Raw genomic sequence first — 18,642 nt, forward strand, 5'->3', positions numbered from 1 at the left:
GCGGCTGGTTTACAGCCTGCTGGGACATGGTCAAGTATTTGGGACATCACAGACCAGCTCTAACCCTAATCATAAAGCTCACACAGACTGAATCACAGCAACAAAAAAATGACTGAAGCCCGCTGGACACTTTTGCCAACATGAGCAACAGACTAGATAAGGGTGTGTCCAATGACATGACAAAGTTCACTTTTATGTAAATATCGTGTGAATTGGTGCAGTGACTACCAATGGGAGTAAAGCTCCTGATCACATGACAAAGAGCAAAAACTAGTGAATTTACATCTCCCGTGTGATACTGTAGTGCATTTGTGAGGTCAGGCACTGATGTTGGACGAGAAGGTCTGGCTTGCAGTCTCTGCTCTAATTCATCCCAAAGGTGTTCTATCAGGTTGAGGTCAGGACTCTGTGCAGGCCAGTCAAGTTCCTCCACACCAAACTCGCTCATCCATGTCTTTATGGACCTTGCTTTGGGCACTGGTGTGCAGTCATGTTGGAACAGGAAGGGGTCATTCCCAAACTGTTCCCACAAAGTTGGGAGCATGAAATTGCCTAAAATGTCTTGGTATGAAGCTGAAGCATTAAGTGTTCCTTTCACTGGAACTAAGGGGCCGAGCCCAACCCCTGAAAAACAACACCTGAATTCGATGATTTGGAGGGGTGTCGCAAAACGTTTGGCAAAATAGTGTAGACGTTACTATGGCAACCAGTAGTAATTAATATCTTCTTTCTTCTCTTTCTTCTTTCTTCCTCTTCTTTTGTTCCAGCTACTAAGCAGTACCTACTTTCACAGTTTAGACGTTTCTATTTATTAACAGATCTTTTACATTTTATACAAATGTTTACTTTACAAATAATTTATCCAGATGTTAACTCAAACCTTTTTTTGCACTAACCGACTTATTCCATTTATCATCATTACAACAATTGTATTTTATTTATGTTATTTTATTTTTGATCTTTGCACCTTTTTAACTACTCTACGTACCTTAAATTGCCCCTTGGGGATAAATCAAGTTTTTGGAAACTAATTGAATTGAATTATTGGGATCATCTCATGCAGTTTGACATTGTAATCCTAAAACTCTATTGAAACTAATTCTAAAACCGGGTTTTAGCCCAAACACTGCTAATAGTGTGCAGTATGAATATCTTTAAACATCATATAAGCGACTGAACACCCGTGATTGGTCAGATCTAGATCTAATAAACTGAACAGCTTCAGCAAAGGGAGAAGGGCGAAGGGATGGGAATGATCGGTTGAATTGAGACGCGCCCCTCACTATGGTCGCTCGAGCCCCTCCTATAACTGGAGTTTAGTCTAAAGCCACTTCCCCGCTGTCAAACACCCACGAAAGCTGCGGACAATCAGTTTTTTCGACTGTCCATATCTGTGGACTATCTCACACAAGCGTGGTGTAAGTTGTTGGTTTTGTTTTCAGGATGCATTCGGACCCAGTGGAGAAATCCGCCTCGCCGAGAAAACGGATCGTCTCGCGCGCGATGAGCGAGGAGGAGTCTCTTCGGCACATAATAGAGGTGAGCTGTTTAGAAATAGACTCAATTGCTTTACGTATAAGTCTAAGATTTAAGACTGATCGAGTCCTAAAAGATCATTTGATCATTTCTCAAAAGGTTGAAGTGAATGATGTTTAGCTGATCTTTTTTTGTCTGGCGATGTGATTGTTGATTCTCGCGAAGCAGGATCTTTTGTCCAAAAAACAAAGCAAAAAACAATATAATATCGTTTAATAAAATAAGATTAAAAAAAAACGTCTCCAAAGATGCCTAGTTTCTTTTATTTACTTAATAAACTAATGGATGATGATTCTCCGTTCCCAATGTGTTAAGCATAAGTACTACAACACAATACGCCCAGACTGAGTACTGTATACTGAGTACTGTATACTGAGTACTGTATACTGAGTACTGTAAGGTCCGTGTTTTGGTCGTATTTCCAACAAAGATCGCTCTATGGGAGATTTCATTCCTATAAACATCGTCATTTCCCATTCTTACAGGAATAGAATAAACTCAGCATGAATAGTTTGCCAAGTGTTTTTCCAGGAAGATTAACAAAGTTACTCAGGTCTGTTTAAGCGTTTCTAGGTGACGCTCGATGACGTCATGACGTCAGTATCTCATTAGCACATCAGAGGGGCTCTTCAGCTCTCACAGGCTTTAATCAAACCTGATGCATGAAGGGTTTTACTCATTTACATTTTTTATACAGTACTGAACATACATCGAATTAATGCTCTATTTGTTATTTGGAAATATCATATGAAAAAGCTTTTTCATTGTTCAATGGATATTAAACACACAGGAGTACAAAACAGTGACAGTGCAGATGCAATACTAAAGTGTACTTCAAACGTGAACTACATACAAAAAAAAAAAAGACATGATAACAGTACAATACACTGGCCGAAAGTGGGGCGGTGGGGCGTGGTTAAGGCTCTGGGTCGTTGACCGTCAAGCTGCCACTTTTGGGCCCTTGAGCAAGGCCCCCAACCCACCCTGCTCTAGGGGTGCTGCATCATAGCTGACCTTGCGCTCTGACCCCAACCCCAATGTGAAGAAAGAATTTCACTGCGCTGTAATGTATGTGACAAATAAAGACAACTTAACAAAAACTTTAAGACCATAAAACCCATAAGTAAGTCATGCCACAAAGTTTGAAGCATGCAGTTGTGCAGGATGTACAATTTCTCTTCACTTGAACTGAGTGCAAAAACGTTCCAGCATGGCATTGCCCCTGTACACAAAGCAAGGTCCGTGAAGTCATGGTTTGCCAAGGTTGGAGTTGAAAACCTCAGGCGTCCTGCACGGAGCCTGACCTCAACCCCACCTTTGGAATAAACTAGAACACTGACTACGCCCCAGACCTTCTCACCCTACATCAGCACCTGACCTCACTAATGGCACTGTGGTGGCTATTATATCAGAAAAAAGGGGACTAAATCAGGAATTTCTGGGGATTATGGTCAAATGTCCACATGATGCAGTGTTTAACTGCAGAGAGTAAAAAAAGAGGCTGGTGGGCAAACAACCATTTAGGTGCTGTAGGTTGTATGTAAAGGAACTAAAATACTAAAATCCTGTCCATAAGTATTGGAACAGTAAGGTCAATTCTCTTGCTATACACTGAAGACATTTGGGATTGAGATCAAAAGATGAATATTAGATGACTTTCATTTCCTACTATTTATATCTAAATGTGTTAAGCAATGTTTCTTTCCCCTCAGTTTGGTCTTTCCATGATTGGGGTGTATATTATACATTTTGTATGTTTAAGAATTTGTAAACACTAAAACCTAGCAGTTATGGAATACCTGCTAAGTAATGAAATGTGCTCCATGGGAAAGAAGCTCTTTCTTTGTCATCAGATTTTGGTTGTAAGTGATCTGAATCTCCTGACAGTCTAATGTAGTACAGTGGAACCTGGGTATACGAATGCCCTCCCTTACGAATATTCGTCTTAAGTATTGAAATTTTGCAAGCAATTTGCATCACCATACAAAGCATTTTGGACATACGAATGAGCCAAACCAAACCGAACGCTAAGTTGCATGTACATCTGGGAGCCGTTCAAAACTCGTTTACGTCAGTGGAAAGCCAAGCAAAGCGAGTTTATGAATTTTAAGATTTTTTTTAGTCAGCAAAAGCTGTTTCGAAAGAGTCAACCCCGGACACTAATGTTGCCTTCGGGGATGCATTCAAAAGCTACGTGATTTTCCGCGTGTTTTTTGGTTGACAGATTGGTGGCGTGGGTGCTGTGTTCTAGCCTAAGGTGGGTGGCACAACTTCCTGTGAGGACCCTTGACCCACGTAAATTGGTATTATTTTTGGGTGGCTGGAACGGATTCTCTGCATTTACAAATTTTCGCCTTAAGAACTCGTCTCCAGAACAAATTAAATTCGTATGCCGGGGTTCCACTGTATACTGTCTTACTATTTCGATGACTCTCATGTATATTTCTGTGTTGGTTGGTTGTGTGCCAGGCTGAAGAGTCACCCAAGCGCTTATCTCGCAGAGACAGCAGATATGGATCTCTCAGGAGGGGAGAGACAAGAGGAAGTCAGGTAAAATAAAATATCCAAAAGTCAGTGTTTATAGTTCGGTTATGGCTAAATGACCACATTTAATGCCTGATATTCAGAAATCAGGTCTAATTCCTGTGACATTTTCAGTGTGAGTCATTAGGTTTGGCTGCTCTTGTGCAATAATGGGCTTGTTTCAACAGTATTTGTCATAACAACAAACAGAATGGATTCCTGGGAAAACCTCTCACATAGTCAAATTTTGAACTTTTAGATCAATGCTGAAATGACCATTCATTAATTCATTGTCTTTCTTTCCATTGTAATATTCACATATTTTATGCAGTCATTTAAAAATGTAAAACTTGTTTGCTGTCATCTGTATAGTGTTAGCATTATTTTCTGCTTTGCTGATGTTATCATTGTTCTAAACCCTGCTTTTATCCCCGGGTAAAGGAACGTTTTAAGCTTGTAATATAGAAGCAGGGTTAATACCACTTTTTACTCAGGATTATGAAACTCTGCTCTCAAACAGGGTTAGTAGCACTGTTAACCCTGTACTGTGAAAGTGTGAAACTATGCAAGAAATGTGTAAAGATACACTGTTAGATTGTTACAACTAGATACTTAGCAATAGACACCTAGAAATTGAACAGCGCATACCCCATATCATGTGAAAAACAGGACAACAGTTAAACACTTAACAAAAACATCTCGGTAGTGTCAGGTGGTAAATGTTGAACATGCATACTGTAGTGAGGGGGAAATACATTCATTCATTCATTGTCTATATCCACTTTATTCCTAATTAGGGTCACGGGGGTCTGCTGGAGCCTATCCCAGCACACATTGGGTACACCCTGGACAGGTCGCCAGTCCATCACAAGGCCACATATAGACAGACAACCACACACACTCACACTCACTCCTATGGGCAATTTAGAATGACCAATCAACCTAATGTACATGTTTTTGGACTGTGGGAGGAAACCGGAGTACCCGGAGTAAACCCACACAGGCACGGGGAGAACATGCAAACTCCACACAGAAAGGCCTGTTCGTACCTGGGGAAATACATGACACTAAAAAATGAGCAGGAGTTGAATATCAACAATGCTTGTCAAACTTTAAAATAATGAAAAAGATTGCAAAGCTATGAATACCAATTTCCTGTTTGGGTGCAGAATGGCAGGCCTGTCCTTATTTTTCCTCAGTGATGTGAAAGTGCAAGACATAAGATATGGAATGTCAGATTATGAATACCCGGTGTGAAACAAATTAACCCTGGATTGCATTTACCTGGGGATAAGAATGACCCAGGGTTAACTATTTTAAGTATGAAATGCAGAATTGATTGATTAGAAGCAGAATTGATGAGGCTTATGTTCATATTGCTATGATACATAACAATCTAAAAGGTAACTTAACACATTCAAGCTAGAAGCAGGAAGACTGCCAGGAAGGCTGAACATTTTTCAGCTTCAAATGCTAAACTGGGTCCTTACTAAACGTGAGCTTTAAATAAAGCCTAGGCAAGTTTATAAAGCAGAGATCTGAATGTATGTTAGAACATATGCAGAAAATCCTAGTTTTGAATTAGAATCAGATTTTTCATCATTTTTGGCTGTTTGCCGACATTGTGTCCAGGCAATCTGGTCACATTAGATATGCCCACATCCATCATCCACCATCACCGAACAAACTGTTCTGAATGCCTGATATATGCCGATTCTATTTTATTTTGAGTCTCTTTCAAATCGGTTTAGACACAGCACTCAAAATGGCCTCTGTGTATTTCTGTGTACACCACATTCTTCTTGTCCAATTTAGAGCTGTGCCTGAAGCGCTGTGGCTCAAGTCCAGTGTTCCAAACTTGAGCCAATTTGGTGCACACTGGGAAGTGGGCTGCGTTTCTCACTTGGCTCTTGCCTTTTTTTTTTTACAACATTGCAAAAAAATGCCTACTGCTTCTAGGCCAGGGAAAACTATTGCATAAGATATAATATCAACACTGCAGCATTTATTTAGAAACACTGAAAGCGCAGGGCAGAAATATTGTAGAAGTGTGTCCACAATAAGGCACACACGTCTTTACTAATTGATTGTTCAATAATCATTTATTACTATCTTATTCCTAATACATGATATGGTCTGTTCTGAAGTGATCATGGCTATGCCCTGTTCTCTCAGATACATCTCACTGCATCCTACAGTGAGTGAACTGTGAAGGGCTCCTTAGGGATTTAAAAGAACAGCTATTTGGTATTTTATTGTCACATAGTTGCTGATGCCAGGGTGGGAAAAACCGGTGATTTGGAAAAATTTGCTGAATGAAATAGATTTTTGTCTGTCAGCTAAGAATTTTGCATGAATGAAATGGTATTAATATTGTGTAAAGTACAGTGGTACAGTAAATGCATTATTATTTATTGGCTAAAAACACCCAAACATTTGTTCATTCATGCAGTTATCCAAAAAGCCAATTAGGTAGCAGCAGTTCAATGCATAAAATCACAGGTCAGAAAATTAAAAAATAGTGGACTACTTTCACTGTATTATGTGCCTGCTGTACATGTTAAGTAAGATCAGTTATTATTTTAAAATATTGATTGTATTGTGGTAATGGCATTATCTGATGGCAGATTATAACCTACATTAAAAGTGGACAATATGAAACAGGAAACAGCTGGATGCATTAACAACAGTTTGCTCTTGAGTGTGACCTGACCCTTTTTATCAGTGGTAAACATTTTTAATCCGTATAAACAAAGTACAAGAAGTCTGATATGAAATGAGTCAGGCTTTCAGTGAGAGATGGTTGGATAACCTTATACAGAATTTTAGTGGTTGAAGATAACGCCTTCAAATTTTAGATACTTATAAACAAACACTTGAGGCATCTCAGAGAGCAGAAACGGGTTTGCTATCAACATTTAGTTTGAAAAAGTTTGTGTAAAAAAAAAAACCCTCACCATTTTGGGTTTTGTTTAGTCTTTTACTTGAATATTTTGCCCCTAGTAGGGTCGGTAAAAACAATAAATCTTATGTAACACTAAAAATTCTTAAAGCCCTGATCTTTCATGTTGTTGTCCTTCGGCTGCTCCATGTTCAGGGTCGTTGCAGCAGATCTGCATATTTGATTTTGGCACAGGTTTTATGCTGGATGCCCTTTCTGACACAGCCCTCCCATTTTATGCGGCCTTTGGACCAGCACTGAGAGTTAACCCCTCAGTGGCTGGGTTAGTTCTCTGCCCAGGCTGTTGTGGTGAAAGCACAGGATCCTGCCGCTGGACCACCAGGGAGTGTCTACATTCATATGAGCCATTAACCACCACTGTAGAAAAAATGTAATCCCTGATTCACCAAAGTGCATCTTTAGAGCAAAGTGTCTATCGGCTACTCTATTAAATGATGTTGTTTACTTAATGTTTAGTCTTTGAAATCATTCTTTTTTTCAACATTTCAGTTAGGAATGACACCAGAAACCTACCATGAGTGTTTGCATGAGTGTTTAAAATCCCCTGAGTAAGCTTACTCACTTCAGAATGGTTGCAGAGGGGAATGACATAATAGACTGAGCTTAATTGTCATGGGATATAATTACATAATTATGTAAAATATGTTTTTAAAAAAATGTAATAAAATCAATGATGGTATGACCATTTGCAACTTTATTACATTTTTATTTTATTTTTTCCTTGTTTTGTTTTGCATCAGAGTGAAGACGAGCCTGCAGAGAACACCTCCATGGTATTTCTATTTCAATTTCTATTTCTGTTTATTTTCATTTTCATATTTATATATGCACTTCCACTTAACCTGAATAATTCATTAAGTATCATTAAGAATAATTCATTAAAGCTTTCAGTATAAACTGCCGTAAATGCAATGATGATGGAAAAGTTTCCATGTATGACAGTACCTTTTATAATAATATACAGACTGTAGCATACAAAGTATACAGTACTAGAGAAATGCTGTTACACAGGATAAGTAAACATCTATCAAATGTGTTTTGAAAAGATAAACAGAAACTACTGGAGGTGGATAAAAAAGTACCAGTTCATAGTGTGACTGAAAGAGCTGAAACATCTGCACTCTGATCTAGCACTTGGTTTGCACCTCTTGTATTTCTCTTACTCATGAAAATTAAACTGACATGTCTCTCTGCTGGGCTTGTGATTAGTCAGGCTCGTTTAGAAAACCACAAGCAACTGGTAGTGTACGAATGTCTGGAATTTCCAGAGACAACAATGGGGAAGCTTAAGTTCAATTTGATCGACAATTGGACATTAGGAATATGTTCATATGACATCAATACTAGCAGACTGACATTATGTCTATTTAAAAAATTCTGATTATAATAATACCACACAATGATTAACTATTTGGGAAGTAAACGAGCTAACATAAATAAAAAGCCAGTTCACTGAAGGGGAAAGGACATGCATAGTGATGTGAGGAGTCTTGTAGTGCAGGATATGGTGAGTAGCACGCACTAGTAGTATGTTACTTCACCATGAACTAGAACATGTTACATGCATATAAATATATGTGCATTTTTTTGCTTTGTGAAGGTCATTTTCCTTCTTTCAGATTGGTAGACAAATGTAAAGCTATTAACTATTATCTAACTTTACACTATACTTACTATACATTTATGTCTCTACCGGGCAGCTACATTTAAATCCACTTGTCCTGAGTGACCAGGCAATATATATGTATATATACATATATATAACAGGACAGATCAGTGCCAGTCAATCAGAGCCAAGTAGCTCATGATGGTCAAGGCTAACATTACCTCACAGGTAATGTCTGGCATTGAGTAGCCAGCCAAGTATAATCTACTAAGTACTAATGTGCTCTAATTGAGTAGCTAGGTTTATTAGTAACTAAGCCAACATAATGGCACCTATTGTATTGTGTGCTTCAAACCAGGAGCAAGGGAGAATCAAGTTTTCTAGAAAGCTAGAATGGTAAAGGTATAGTCTAATAAGAATTCATTTAATAATGCATCAATTATGCACCAATAATAAATGTAACATCTGATTAATAATCAGATCTATTACATACATTATGTATTGTCTGCTTGCTCCAGTGACCCAGATGGGCTTTTGAAGAATGCGATGCAGTGCCCAGATTTTTGGAAGATTTAAAGATTTTACAGAGAATTACATATGGTCAGGTTCATAATTATTTGGACAGTGATGCCGGTATTATTTTTTTTTGGCATCTAATTTTTTTTTAATTATTTTGCCTCTGTACACCACAATGGGTTTGAAACGAAGCAATGTTGTACCAGAATGATGGGAAGAGAAGGGTATGGTGAAGGAAGGGCTGATGATTCAAAGCAGACCACATCATTTGTCAAACATGGTGGAGGCAGAGTTATGGAATGGGCTTGTGTGACTGCCAATGGAACTGGGTCACTAATGTTTGTTGATGATGTGACTGCTGATGGAAATAGCAAGTTATACATTTCTCTTAGATTCCCAACATACTGTGAAAGTAATCCAACAGCTTATTAAGGCAAAGTCACCTGACCTCAACAAATTTGAGCAAGGCAGAAAACCTACAAACAGGAGAAAGACCTCAGGGAGAATACTCAGCATTTGGTGATGTGCATGGATTCTGGACTTGCTTACAATTATTATTTAAAAAAATAGTTTGTCCAATTACTTCTGAGCCTGTGATATTGGAGAGACTATGGGGAAAAAATTTGCTATAATTCCTTAGCAGTTAATGCAATATTTTTCAAACCCTTTTGAATTAAAGCTAAATGTCTACGCTCATTTTGTTTGCTTTGATTCGAATCATTGTGATGGTGTATATAGGCAAAAATATGAAAAGTGCACCATGTTCAAATATTTATGGACAGACTGTAATTTGAATGTACATCTGAAGAATCCTGAAGAAGTGTTATTTTTTTGGGTTACGGGCAACTTTATAAAAGTTTTTATTTATTACATTGTACCTATTATATTGTATTATATTGGTTGAATATTTATGAATATTTATATCTACCATGAAATAGCCTATGAAGCTGATAAATGGGCAATAAACCCAAATACAAATTTCTGGGAGGTATTTGACTCTGATACCTGATAAACCATATTATACTGTATATTATATCAACTTAGGACATCTAACATGCCATCGTATCAAACAGCAAGTGGTAGCTAATTTATTTTCTGCAGATGGAGCTACAGCAGAACTACGAGATGTGTTTAGCAGAGCTACAGAGCATCGAACTGCGTCAGGAGGTGTTGCTTTTCCAGGTAGAGTGTCTCCAGGATGCCCTGGAGGGAGCTGAGGAGATGCTCACTGAATCCAAGAGGGAGGCTCATCAATTCAGCATGGTACATACACCAACATGTTTGTCTTACTGAACAACTATGACGCCTGGTTCAGTTTCACACCAGGGGCAGTAAGAATCACCTGGGTATCTTCTGTTGCATGTACGTCACACATGCCAGGATTTTCCAAGCAAAACACAAGGAAAAAACACTATTATAAGAACAACATGGTTATTATTATTATTATTATTATTATTATTATTGCTTTTGGCTTGGGGGTGGGAATATGGAGGCTTTAGGGAGACTAAACTTTGTCCTAGAGAGACACATTGATGCACTTTACTATTTATTTTACAGCTGGTTCTTTTCACTACTTGTATCAACACAGCAAAAACTTAAGTCAATGCAAGAAACAGAACACCCATGTCATGTGGCCCTGACTTCTCATTCTTGCCAAGTTGTGTTCTCTCTCATAGACAACATCCTAGACAATTATTTCTTTAGAAAAATTACACGTCAGTAAGGCAGCATACATAGAACATACCTATACACTTCATGTACTTATCTAACCCAAAGCCTAGCCAATCATGTAACAGCAGCACAATACAAACGTCATGCAAATACAGGTCAAAGGCTTTAGGTAACTCTCACATCAAACTTCAGAATAAAGAAATATTTGTGATTCTTGTGACTTTGATGGTGGCATGGGTGTTGGTATTAGATGGGTTGGTTTGAGTATTTCAGAAAGTGCTGAGTCCCTGTGACACAACAGTCTCTGGATTTAACACAAAATGGTGTGAAAAACAAAAAACATTGAGTGAGTTACAGCTCATTGGAACTGCGTTAGTAGAAAACGACCAGATTGGTTCAAGGTGCCAGGAAGGATATAGCGAGTTTGAGTGAGTCTGTGCCCATGATAGCCTCAGATTCTTGTTTTTGGCTGAGAGGACTGATGAGGACTTCTGCTGTTGTAGACCATCCACCTCAAGGTTTAATGTGCTGTGCATGCTGAGATGCCTTTCTGCTCACTACGGCTGTAAAGTAGTGATTATTTCAGTTAGACTTCTTAAACTCTAGAGATTGTTGTATGTGAAAATCCAAGGATTTCAACAGTATCTGAAATACTCAAACAATGCGAGTCACATTTTTTTTTTGTTGATGTGAACATTAAATCAAGCTCTTGTATTTACATGATTAAATGTATTGTGCTTCTGCCACATGATTAGCTGATTAGCTAAAAGCTGCATAGATGATCAGGTGTACAGGTGTTCTTTTTAATGTGAGTGTATATTGGTGTTCACTATTGGTTTGGCTTGAACACACTGGCATCTTCCTCCCTGAGCTGATCTACTGTCTCAAAGAATGGTGAGATTTGGCATCCCGGTGCCTGAATTTACATTCTTGGAACAAAGTCGAGCGCTGGGTCTTAGTCATCCAGGAAACACTGAATGCAGGAGACCCTGGTACATAGGCATTAGGTGGAAGCAGTTCTGTGAATGCTGTGCTCTTTAACAACTGCTTTACCCAAATCCTAGAATCGTAACTTTACTTAAGGTCTGCTAGACAGCAGCACGTTCCCATTTACACTAAAGATGTGTGGCATCTCTCTGTTGCCTTATAAACTTATTCCAACCTTTCTAAAAGGTTAATTGTTCCCTAAAAACCTTTCACCGCTCCACAAGAGTTCCTCTTTTTTCCACAGGCATAGAAAGCTATATTTAAAGCTATATTTAAAAGAACAAATGAAGTGGACACTCCTTGCGCTAACCTATTCCATGATGCACCAGTGTAATTGTTAAAATGTAAAATTGTGCATTTACTCCCCATCTATGTACAATTTTTATCTATCACTATTTGTCTGTCTCCAATTTTCATCTCGTTAATTATCTCATTCTTTATTTTCCTCCTGCCTGCAGGAGCTGGAGCGAGAGAGGGAGCAGAGAAGGAAGTTGGAAAATGATGTTGCATCACTGACGCAGGAGTTGGAGCGGTTAAAGGAGGTGAGATCAGACTATGCTAGTAAATTAGAAACATCCATCTGCAAGCCTGCCTGCTTACAGAACACTCAAGGGGGGAACAAAATTAGAGTTTATATTTAACTAAAGAAGATCCACACTGTTATGTAATTCAGCTGGATCTAAGAAGATGTTGCTGTAATGACAGACACTGAAAATGAGTACAGTGAAGTACATATTCCATATTGCGTTATAAACATTGGGTATAGACAATATGCAATGGGGTGCATAAAAGGCAAAGAATTAAATAATAAAAGTAAATAAAGTTGATCGGTATATCAACTGGTCCAAATATATAGTCCTTACTTGCAAGCCTTCAGTTTCACTATAATTACGTGTTTATTACATTTTAGTGGTTACAGAATAAATAGGTTTAAGATGAATGGTAAGCAAGATGTCAATGAAACAGCAGTCAGAACTGCGGTCAGGCTCACAGCCCACTTCAGGCTAATAATCAAATGATGATGTACAGTGTTACGCAATTTCCTGTTATCCTATAAAGATAGATCTGGTAAAGGATCATCTAATTATTGCGTTATGTCTCAGACTGCATGCCTTGAGATTTTCAAGAGGCTTTTACCTTCCCAATAACAATAATTAGCACTCTTTAACGTAGCACTTTAACAGTGTTAAGACAATGCCTAGTATCAGTAACAGTAATTGTAAAAGTGCTGTATAAAAAAAATAATGTGGTGCTAAAACAAAAAGGAAGTGATTACACAAGTTCCTGTTTTGTGTGCTACATATGGACCTGCCACATGGCAAATTTTTTATGCTCGGTTAATAGACCGTTACACTGCTATGATCACTACAGTAGCAATGGAAATACGGCATGAGCCTTTGGTTAAGGCTTTTTCACCTGAATGAGCAAGCTCTTATCCTTCAGTAATTTATCAGACCAATGTAGAAATACTGCTATTCTATATCATGTTTAGGGTTACAATCTGCCTCGAACATTAGCATACAACTGCTATATGTTAGATTTCTTTCTGAGCCTAAATTTTCTTCACTGTCACCAGGAGAAAGTTTCAGTTCCAGCTGAAAGTATAATACAAGAGCAGAAAGAAGCTGCTGTGATCACAGATAATCCCGATGCTGATGACGTGGATGGATGTGAATCTAATGAGATCAAATCAGAAGACACCCCCTCCCAACCTACAGTCTCTACAAACAGTTTCGCTAACTTTGCTGCTACGGCATATCTGCTTTTTAAGAACAGAAGATTGGAGCCAATTCTATCCAGACAGGCTGCTGCAGATGGAACCACGGTAGACGAGGAGGTTAAAAATACACACGCGGTTGGTTCAGAAGGAAGCAGCCGAAAATCTCATGACGGCGAAGATTATGACGAGAGCAGTGGCTACGAAGACGCTCCATCAGATTTCTCACCTTCAACTCCTGATGGCTCTTCAGACGCAGGGTTGCCAGAAGATGGAGAGAGTGAACTGAAAAACAGCAATGAGGCCAGAAATGTAAGAGATCCAGATGCCTGTCTTCTGTCTTGAAGTGCAGGAGTGTGGAATCCGTCTGATATCGAGACTGATTTTAGCGTGAATTCCTGCCATTTTTCCAAAAGGTTATAGGGCATTTTACAATTAGCCCTGTTTTATGAATCTATCTTTTAGTGCAGCTTTAGGCATTATTATTCATAAACACGCTGCCACATGTTGCTGTATAAGGCTGGATGTGTTTTTTGTTTAGCAGAACTTGATATATCACTGGAGCTTTTTGGGCTGGATACCAGAAATAAAAGATTACTCGAACCTCATTCTCAAGAATTCAAATGAGGAGCGACTTAGTTGGAGTTTATATTACTGTAGTTGTGAGAAAAGTCATATCAAAAGCTATGACTGCAAAACCAACCCCCCCCTTCAAATATGACCTGATTTTATGTTGATAATAGACGTGCCAATATGAATCTTCTTATTAGAATAATTACTTTCACATTTTTTATATTATTGTTATGCGAGCTAGATTTCTGTGCAATTTTTTTCAGTTGTTCATGGTACCCTTATTTGGCGAACACATATATCATGTAGTGTTTTACGAGCTGGAGGAATCCGATGCTGCCTTCAATTTTGTCTAAGATTGTCTAAGAGGCAAAAAAATTTAATTTTGGTTGTGCCCAAGTTCAGCATTGAATTTCTTTGTCATGGCAGACTCACAGTTGTGGTTAATGGCTCATATGAAAGTAAATGCTCAGGGCTTTAAGAATTTTGTAGTAAGTATTTCTGTTTTTAGCCTACTGGGGCAATTTACTCATAGAAAAACAAATTGGTTAGTAAAGTAAATGGTGGTATCAAACCCATTTTCACCCAAAAGTTAGCTTCAACCATTAAAATTCTATGTAAGGTTATCACAGCAGAGGGAAAAACAGAGCCAACATTGTCCTGGCTCATTGTATATCAGACTTACAGCCACAGCAAAAAAATTTCTTTATACTGATGCTATGTCCCATAAGTCGATTTCCATTCCGCTGGCAGAATGGAACATTAGCGTACTACCAGTTAAAAGACTTATTTTGTCTTTACACTGCCTTCTTAACTGCCTTCCTAGACAAACTTTATCTCAGGAGAGTGAGAAATGTGAGTGACTTGGAGATACAGCCCCACAAACCAAACCCCATTGTGAGCAGGGCTAGTGTGAGCGACTGCAGGAAAGCTGATGTTTGAAAAAAGGAAAGGATGATCTGTGATAATCATCTCAACCATGGTCTAACCAGCTGGCTGACATCAACTTGTGGTTAGCTATATACATACCTGATAGATTAAAAGTAGATATTTTGCACTACTTGAACTCAAAAAATGGGAATGTTGAAAGTAGTAACGTTTTTTGACTTCATTCATCTTCAGTAAACTCTTGACCCTGGTCAGGGTTCTGGTGAATCCAGAGACTATTCCGCACAGTAGCTTCATGACAGGTTTTGGATATTGCACTCAAAAATGAAAACTTAAAGTAATCCTTTGTGTTGCATACTTGTGTGTTGAATTTACACACATTTTCAAGGCAGGAAGTAAACTTTTGTTTATAACATTAATCATTTTGTGCAGGAACACTGGGAGTGAGGTGGAAATACTCTCTAGTTCGGGTACCGGTCCATTGCAGGACAGCATGCACACACACATTCACTCACACTTAGGGGCAAATTTATCAATGCCAATCCACTTACTATTGTGTTTATGGGAAGTGGGAAGAAAAACTAGAAGAAAACCACATAGGGAGTTCATGCAAAACTGTAATAATATTTTTAAATGACTTTATCTTGGGTAACTTTCTGAGATATGTCTCACATTTCACATCCCTGCATCATTATTATTTAACCTCTGTCTAAAGAGGGCTTTAACAATCATCACTTGCAGTGCTGTAGCTCGTGATTACTGAGAAAGTCTACCGGCAAATTCCACTGAAAAGGAGAGCTGACTCTATTTTATATGACTATTCTAAATTCACAATAATAATAATAATGATAATAATAAATAAATAAAAATAAATAATGTTGTGTTGAATATCACAATATTGTTCATTTTTATATTATAGAATGTAAACGCGTCAACTCGAGTGATGCACATGGTTCACTTTCCTTCCTTGATTCTGCTGTCCGTGACTATCTGACTGTACTTAATGCAATCCCAGAATTAAATTTGTATGTTCAGGGTGGATACAGACAAAGATTTCCGGAATGCTGTTATCTAAAAGTAGCCAAGCAAGATCCATTCCCTGATATGTCACGTGAAAAAGCTTGCATGCTTTCATTAGCTTACGTCAATTTATCTCTCAGCGTGTCAGTGGCATCTGAATCAATCGTTTCCTAAAACATCACCAGACATCATTATCTTACAGACTGTATTGTCGTAGGTTCTTCTATTTTGTAAAATAGTCCTTTTTGGAAGCCTGACACAAAGTGGATCATTGATTTCACTCAACTTCATGACATGTAGCTGGTTAGTTCCTGCTTTATGTCAGAGCTTGTTAATGAAGAAAGATGCATGCTCAGAATAGACAACAGCTACTGAGAAAAGCTCATGCAAATCACAACCGGCTTGAATAATTACAGTACAATATGTTGCATATTAAATATTTCATGTATTTTTTTGGCTTTGTTAGAATCAGGAAGAAGCTGTTAATCAGTATCCATAATGAAGTGCTGTTTTTACCTGCTTTTTGTAAACTGTAAAGGTCTATGTATAATGTTTTCTGAAAAAAATGCTTGGTAAAAATGAACAATATCAGTGCACAATTAGCCGTGTCCAAAACTTTCTTTGATAAGTGTGTTTGGAGAGAGGGTGTATGAGACACGCTATCAGAGCCGTTTCTTCGATTGAAGATTATTAGCTAATGATTCTCTGAAGGTGTAAGAATCCTGTTCGGATTGGAAATGTACTGAAACCATCAGTGCTTGGATTTGAACTCATAACTTTAGCACAAAGCCAGAACCACTGAGCTTCTACAGCAGCTATTTCTTAAGTAAACCATACATATACAGAATTAAACATGACTGAATTCATAAGCATGTTTGCCTTGTGTATCCTGTGCCTCCTGTCTTTACTTGCACATATTGTTCCATGCTGGTCATTATTAATCAGGATGCTGATATTACAATGTTCTGTCACAATAAATAGATTTTTTTTTTCCTGAGTCATGGATTATATCACTTTGTAGAAAAATGCTATAAATGGAATAGGAGTGTTCTTATAGGTAAACATTTTAGGTGTAAATACACTTGTTTTTTTTATTTTTCTTATCGCTTGCTAGCAAGTTACATACATTGCATGTCAGATCCAGTATTTGTTACACGCTGCACCTATTCATTCATTCCCCATCATCAGTAATCACTTTATTATCTTGATTAGGGCTGTAAGAGTCTATATCTGGAGCCCTGGGTATGAGTCGGTCCATCACCGGCACCGTGCACACTCATATTCACACGCATTCAGACCTGGGGGGACTTTCAGTAACCGATTTATCTTGATCAGGGTCGTGGTGATTCCGTAGAGTATTACAGGAACACTGGCCGTGAGGCTACAGTTATGGTTTCACTGTGATATAAGCTCACATGATAAGCCTAATGACAGCTCTCCGGCTTTTTAAATGAGCTAGTTAGATAGAAGTTAGGTAGCTCCTGCAAGCTCCATGTACATTCTGGTGAACTACATACACACCTATCTATAACTATTAATTCAGTTTTCCAATTCAATTTATTTGTATAGCGCATTTTACAATGGACACTGTCTCAAAGCAGCTTTACAAAAGTAAAGAAACAGAGAAAGGAGAAAAATAATTATTAAATTAAATTATTAAACTGTTTTATCCCTAATGAGCAAGCCTGCGGCAAGGAAAAACTCCCTGTGATGATATGAGGAAGAAACCTTGAGAAGAACCAGGCTTAGAAGGGAAACTCGTCCTCATTTGGGTGACACTGGAAAGTAAATAATGTAAATGTAACTAAATAAATAATGTCCTATCTACAACAGCAATCAAGGGCCTATGAGGAACTATTAGGTCAGTGTAGTTTCTGAGTTCATTATAGACACTAATTCCTTGCTGTCAGAAGCTGACAGATGTAATGGCAGATCCATGACGGTGTTATAGTCCACAAGTGGCTCTGTCCACGTCTGTCTCCTGGTCACAGGCTGATCAAAGCTGGTCACTATTACTAAGCAGAATTTGGACAAATTAAAGGGAATTACATATCACATATTTTATTTTCACCATGTGATGTAGCCCCATACAAACTTCTGCCTGAGAAACGTTCCCTTTAAAAGTAAGTGTTGCTTTAGTGTGTGTGTGTGTGTGTGTGTTTGCTCTGGGTGTCAACATGTGATCTATTTCCTCTTTGGATCGGAGTCCTTGAGCTGTCTTCACACTGCTTAGCTATGTGTGTTTGTGTGCTTTCACAGCTGAGTCACTCAGATAAGTGAGCAATGTGTTTGTTAAGTTCCAACAAAGTTTTTTTTTTCTTAAGGGATGGGCAGGCTATAGCAGCTAGCTGGTTTTATATAAAGCAAGTTTATATTTATAGCAAGTAATCTGTATTCTCAGTTTTTCTGTGCTAAACGTACAGAAAGGAGTAAGAGATTGTCTCCAAATAGTCTCACTTATCAGTAGCTCCTTGTTTGTTTGCTGTTAGTAGTGACACACCTGGACATTTCAACAAATCAATAAAATCAACAAAGGATGTCAGTAAAATCAAAACCAGTTTCTATTAATGATGTGTAATAGACATTTATTATTTAGGGAGTGTAATGAGGTGATGATAGAGTGGGGTAGGTGTGGTAATAAAAAAA

General features: G+C 38.2%; 1 protein-coding gene across 1 annotated transcript; it reads left to right on the forward strand.

The window, feature by feature from the left end:
- Positions 1-1,287: 1,287 nt before the first annotated feature.
- Positions 1,288-16,993, forward strand: si:ch1073-456m8.1 (uncharacterized). Its single transcript, XM_058373430.1, has 6 exons — positions 1,288-1,539; positions 4,006-4,086; positions 7,762-7,794; positions 10,245-10,406; positions 12,260-12,343; positions 13,378-16,993. The coding sequence occupies exons 1-6, from the start codon at positions 1,444-1,446 to the stop codon at positions 13,861-13,863; spliced, it is 942 nt and encodes a 313-aa protein (XP_058229413.1). The 5' UTR covers positions 1,288-1,443; the 3' UTR covers positions 13,864-16,993.
- Positions 16,994-18,642: the final 1,649 nt, after the last annotated feature.

This window comes from Hemibagrus wyckioides, linkage group LG21, assembly GCF_019097595.1.
Source record: "Hemibagrus wyckioides isolate EC202008001 linkage group LG21, SWU_Hwy_1.0, whole genome shotgun sequence".
Lineage (NCBI taxonomy): Eukaryota > Metazoa > Chordata > Actinopteri > Siluriformes > Bagridae > Hemibagrus > Hemibagrus wyckioides.

Excerpts from the sequence above, each read along its gene's own strand:
- si:ch1073-456m8.1 (XM_058373430.1), top strand. The coding sequence starts at position 1,444 with ATGCATTCGGACCCAGTGGAGAAATCCGCCTCGCCGAGAAAACGGATC. Across the intron at positions 1,540-4,005 it reads CTCTTCGGCACATAATAGAG|GCTGAAGAGTCACCCAAGCG; the intron begins GTGAGCTGTTTA and ends GTTGTGTGCCAG. Across the intron at positions 12,344-13,377 it reads AGTTGGAGCGGTTAAAGGAG|GAGAAAGTTTCAGTTCCAGC; the intron begins GTGAGATCAGAC and ends CACTGTCACCAG.